The 6,177-nt window shown below is 29.8% G+C and overlaps 1 protein-coding gene across 1 annotated transcript in view; it reads left to right on the forward strand.

The window, feature by feature from the left end:
- The window catches only part of TRIADDRAFT_62495 (uncharacterized protein), a gene marked incomplete at both ends in the record, with an annotated part of 7,429 nt that extends 1,699 nt beyond the window's left edge, over positions 1-5,730 (forward strand). Inside the window, 6 exons of the mRNA XM_002118425.1 lie at positions 839-910; positions 1,568-1,639; positions 2,865-2,997; positions 3,487-3,614; positions 4,001-4,072; positions 5,658-5,730. Coding sequence (XP_002118461.1) covers positions 839-910; positions 1,568-1,639; positions 2,865-2,997; positions 3,487-3,614; positions 4,001-4,072; positions 5,658-5,730 — 550 coding nt within the window. The remainder of the gene's footprint in view (positions 1-838; positions 911-1,567; positions 1,640-2,864; positions 2,998-3,486; positions 3,615-4,000; positions 4,073-5,657) is intronic.
- Between the last annotated feature and the right edge of the window lie 447 nt (positions 5,731-6,177).

Genomic DNA, 6,177 nt, shown 5'->3' on the forward strand with positions numbered 1-6,177 from the left:
TCCATGTAAGTAGTTGGATAATAATGATACTGACTTGTAAAGTGAAATGTCAAGTCTGTCCGCAAATCAATAATTTCCATATGGAAAATATTTACTACAGTGTAAAAATTTCTATGAGTTTCTACAATGTTTAGTACACAAACCAAAACTATATAATGGAATGTTCGGCCTTTCTGTTCATAGTTTACTGTTAAATTGACTATCTACTTGTTATTCCATAAATACCACTTCGACCAGTAGATAACGCCATGATTTATTAAGTAATATAACGCATTAAATAATCGTAGGCCCTCTAATTAGTAACTTTATTAATTAATAAGCTATGTAATTTGTCTAGCTGCTCAGTGACCAGTCTCCAAACCCAAGTGTGTTACGGAGCTTGATACTCCTTGTTTTATGACAAGTAGTTATTTGTGATCATAAAAATAAAGGGTACTAATTTACATTGTAGATAGTGGTAAATAAAATTCGATTAACCTAAATCCCTATCGTTTAACTCAATTCTCTAATATAGGAATAGGTTAGTTTCCTTATAAAGAGCGTCACGAAACTAGACGTAGATTAAATAGAGTATATAGAGTAGTTTAGGTTCGATCACGATAAATTGTTATTATATCATTTATCAGTTTAAAAATAATTATTGCATAAGAAATCATTCTTAATTAAATTATTTAATTCGAGATTTACGACAAGATTAATAAATTAGTAATACTCGGATAGGATACCTAGTTGCCATATTCATAATTTTAGTGAGCCTTATACAGTAATAGTATCTATTTTTTTAAATTTATTTTAAATATTGGATAAACATTGACTAAAATTCGTATCACAATTTTAGAGACATTGCCGGCTGTGGTATCAAAAAGATCAAAGCAAGTTTATTCAAAAATTTAAATCAACTAACAAACTTGTAAGCTTTCTATGAATATTTTGTTTTACAATATTCCGATATCATATAATTATGACTTAGATATTAGTATAGATATTATGTGTATGCTACATCTTAGAGTACTAAATTGCGACATTTCTTATTTATTGCGATAAACCAAGGTTTATTCAAGTAGCTGTACTGCTTTATGTTTACTCTGAAGAGTACGGTGTAACTCTGAAATCGTATAATTAGACGCTTCATGCCTATGTATTCAATCAGATTACGGAGTCAAATAGTGATGATTAAAAACAAATCGTGTTTGCTTGTAATTTTAGTCATTGTCTTAGACATCTGGTATTCTAGTTTCTTCATGTCATGCAGGCTAGTATTATCTGTTGGTATAACAGTCAATAAAATAGGACTTAAATTGTTTTATGTACATACGAGTATTAAGAAAATATATTTAGAGAATTGCTTTACTATATTCTAATAAGTTGGATCACAAAATTGTTTTGAACACTCCTGCAAAAAATCGCTAGATACATAACTGTAATTCGGTAAAACGATCAAGAAAAAATGAGTCACTCTACTTCATCAAGGCACTTTACAGCTTTATCGTTTTATAGTTTCTGTCTAGCAAGTACCGTATAAGCCAGCTCTTCTTTCAATTATTCTTCAATCATATGACTATTATAGGAATATTGATAACAATGAGATAGAAGTGATCAATAACGAATCGTTCTTGGGGCTATCTTATCTAAAGAATTTGTAAGTATTATGATTCTACCGCCTATCTAAACTAGAAAAATGGTTTCTTTATAAGCTGCTTCAATAGTTGCTTTCAGTAATTTCTGGAGTGCTCTAGAATTCGATATTTCCATTCGTTAAGTGCTTTACTATCACGAACCAGCTTTGTGATAAAGATAAAGTAAAACAAAACTCTAAATTCTATAGTTTCTGGGATCTAGTATCCCTTAACTATCTCGCAAGAATTTAGGCGCCTTTACTCCTACGTCAAGCAATTGTAGAACTTTTCTTTTCTTCAACATCTGCCGAGCTTAAATACCCTTCGGCAGCTTCTATCATGTATGAGTCATAACATTTCATGAAATTTAGCTCATATTGGACAGCTAAATTAATGCAGAAATTATTCATGATCTTAGACATGTATTGAAGGATTCTAGATGATTAGATTACAGTATATCCATACACAGAATTATTTATAATATCTTTTATAATTGAATATCTTTAGAATATTTATCGCAACCGTCACAAGACATAACGCCATAATCAATTAACATTAGTTACCATATGAGAACTCTTACTACCGTACAGCATAATTTACTGTAATAAAATAATAACTACCGTAGTTCTTACTGTAAGTTATTATTAGTTATCTCCATATATAAATCTTAACCGCTAAATTTAGCCATTTAGCTTTCACGGTGACTAGTACCGTGACATGTGCATAATAACTTAAGACATTAATAACAAAATCTACACCATGCTACTTTCTAAAAGAGTCATGCAGAACTGCTACAGAGGAGCTATTGCATAGCAGTGGTAACGCATTTATCTCCAATAACTTATACTATAGGAAGTCGTCAGTATTTAGAAACGTACTTTAGATATACAGTATATCACGAAGGACTGTTTACCAAAACCCATAAAGGATTTTCACGCCGTAGTTACTATAACTTTGAGTACCGTCTGAAATTATCAAGTCCAATTTTTTATAAGCATTGTCTAGATGTCACTACTGCATTTAACTAACTAATGCTTTCGAAGATTTGAACGCCCACTAAATTTAATTTACTTTTCAACTCTACTTTTCGTAGATCCCTTCAAAACAACAAAATATCTCATATAGCTATCAGCGCTTTTTCGATGTCGCCTTCATTAGACACATTGCAAGTTTAATGTTTTGTCAATTCCTCAGTATTTATTAATAAAATTATATTATTTAAGTTGATTAACCATTTTATTGTTCTAGGCATCTGAGTGGTAACAATTTACGTATGAAAGATATCTCATCCATCGAATTTAAGGGAAGAATTCTGTTCGTAAAAAAACAACATAATTATTTTGCTATCGATGCTCTTACATCAAAACTCGTTGATAAGTTGGTACGATAGATCAGTTATAGCCAAGGCTTACGTTTATATTTAGAGTCTATAGATGCTAATGCATCGATACCTTCCGATTAGACTAGAATATGAAGAATAGAATTTTTATTTTCGTAATAAATAGTCAGAACGTGTCCTAAATTCGTGTATAACTCACGTGAACTAGTTAATCAAACACTGTACTGATTGATCAGCCTAAGTAAATTTTGATAATCATAAGTCTAGTCTCTAAATTGATTTCTAGGTATTTCTATAGTTACCATCATTTTACAAGATATATTGCAATTAAACAGGATGAAATAAGTTTAATTTGTTCGAATTAGTTGCCAAGTATACATTCATATACTCTAGTTAATTATTTATGACTATTAGTATACTGTTCTTTCTTACTACGGATTATGACACGTCAATAATTTTTATCCGAAAATCGTATTGTGTCGCAAATACTAAAATTATAACAATATATCTTTTAACATTATTTAATTTCAGCTACGAATGCAAATAACTACGATTGATAATTTATTAAATCGCAACTATTCTCTACCTAGGAAATTAGCTGTTAACAAGTTCCCAGAAATTATCTTTCAAAAATTTCCAGCTATAGATACTTTTATCTTGTGCGTTCCCTATACTTTCCCTACACTTTAGTACTTTTTTAAATTTTGTATTTTATTGGGTGTTTATTTTCAAATTAAGTTCTTAATAATCTTCTTAACCCTATCAATCGTTGATTAGAGTTTTAAACTGGAATGGAATTGAACATATTCACAACATTCCATTTATGCCATCGTTATCAGTAATGTAGGTGAAAGAATCCATTTAATTACAGTAAATACTAACCAATTAATTAATCTAACAAAATCTGAAGGCAAAAATATAATTGTTGGATTAGGGTTGATTTGGATTTAAAGATAACTTAGTTTTGTTTCCTACACGCAGTACACGAGTATAATTCATATCTTTACTAATGTAATTTATCTTGGTCGCTATATTTCAAAATCAGAAATTTATCGAATAACCGAATTTATTCTGGCTCCGTACTAAATTTTGCTAATTTAACAGCCTTACAAAGCATGTAAGTACGCATTTTGTCCTCTTTGATGTTTTATAGCTAAACTACACTTTTTATCACTAAAAATGAAATCTTATGGAAACAAACTTGAAAAACATTTCTAATACTATTTATTTATAGTAATTTGGATTTCAACAGAATCACTTCTATTTCCAGCTCTTTCTTCAAGAGCCTATGGCATTTATCAAATTTAACCACCATGTAGGTCAATAAATAACTAAAATTTCTACAAAATACTGTAGAGCAAGATGTGCTCGTCATATTTAAGACTAGCTGTGATATATACCAATCACGAAATTCCAAATTTTAGAAAAATAAGGGCTTTTATTGAATCTTATACAAAGATTAACTACACAGCTCTACTCTAGCCGAATACTACTTCTAAAGACTTCTAGAATGAGCTAACAGAGTAATCTAAAGTTGCATGCTTTTATACTTTCCGTAGCATTCGCAGCTACAATCCGCATGGCAACCTTTTACCTTATTTTACACATAGTTAAATTATTCTTAGTAAGACTATTCTACTGCGGACCATCATTAATCCAATATGGATACGACTATGGTACTTACGTAGACATTATTCATACCAGCCAAAGTATAATGAATTAACCATATCCTAATATCTGATTTACAGTTCTATTTTTACCTATAGCTATATTAGTAACTCAACAGCTTACTGCATATAGTCATCTGTACTCTAGCATAGCGTCTCTACCACTACAGTCTATAGTTACAGCTACCAAATATCTCTTAGGATAAATATCTACCGTACATTATACTACACATGGCTAACAGTCTACAATCACAATACTAAGTTACATTACACTAGCACAAAATAAGAATGTAAAATATCCGTACCCTAATCGTTGCCAATATAGTGAATCTATTAAATATTTTGTTATCAATTGGAACTACTCTTTCAATATTAGTCTCTGTCCTGATATTTTATGTACCGCTATCATTTTTTTGTTACAAAATTGTTGATTACCATGTACGACTATATTACTTCTAGCTATGACTACAATTACTTTTTTCAATAAGGATAGATTCTAGCATAAATGGATTTTGCATGATTAATTAACGAATAAACAAAATGTTGCTATAGCAGTCACAGTACTTCAACAGTACCTGTACAAATTAATTATTTTAGAATAAGAGAATATGCCGGCTATACGATCACTGAGCTGCTAATACCTTTAAAACTATCCTTACTTCTATACTATTCCAGATTATCGCTTCATTATATTTAGTATTGATCATGCTATTTGTTATGAATTTATCGCCCTCACAATCTTTTAAAGATGATGCTTTTTACCTGATTTCACCAGACCATGGATATCTATTGTACATTACTCGAAAGAATTACGTAGTTCAATTACCGATTTATAAATGATATTTCGGAAATTAAACTAAAATTCTCTTGTCAACGAATAAAATCTATGAGGATTCTGATAAGAGTTTTATTTTAAATTCTATTTAGTACATTTCTGCAGCAAGTTACAATTCTAATACAATTGAATTCACTGCTATGAAGATGATATGTATGTTACAGAAGAATTAAACAGTGATTGTATTTATTAAATTTTAGGAAGTTAAATAATAACAAGATAAAAATTATAGCAGATGATGCCTTTAAGTCCTTAAATCTCGAACGATTGTAAGTTTTGTACCTTATAAAAATTAAATTTCGTGTGATATTTGTATCATCAATGGCTGCCAATTTAATATCTTAAATATATGATTTAAGTAAACATCAATAATTTTAATGCGTTCTGAAATGCAATGTAAAACCGTTTAAACGAGTTATTCTTTAAATGAAAATAGTTAGATTCTATGGCTTCACTTATGTAATTGCATAATTTAAGAATTTAAGCAGCTATGAGTTTTTTATTTTTCAAAATATCGTATTAAATATTTAAATTTAAGGCTCTAAATCATCTGTCCTGCAAAGACGTAGTGTTAGATATATGACCATCGGTAAGATGTACTTGCGTGGATTTCAAGCCAACAATTATATTGTTTGCAAAATGTCACAAATTGCCTAGTTTTAGTAGCAATAAGCTTTGAAATAGATGCATCTTCAAGTAATTAGACATTTTGAACCGGAT

Source organism: Trichoplax adhaerens, genomic scaffold (assembly GCF_000150275.1).
Source record: "Trichoplax adhaerens TRIADscaffold_86 genomic scaffold, whole genome shotgun sequence".
In the NCBI taxonomy this organism is placed as follows: Eukaryota; Metazoa; Placozoa; class Uniplacotomia; order Trichoplacea; family Trichoplacidae; genus Trichoplax; species Trichoplax adhaerens.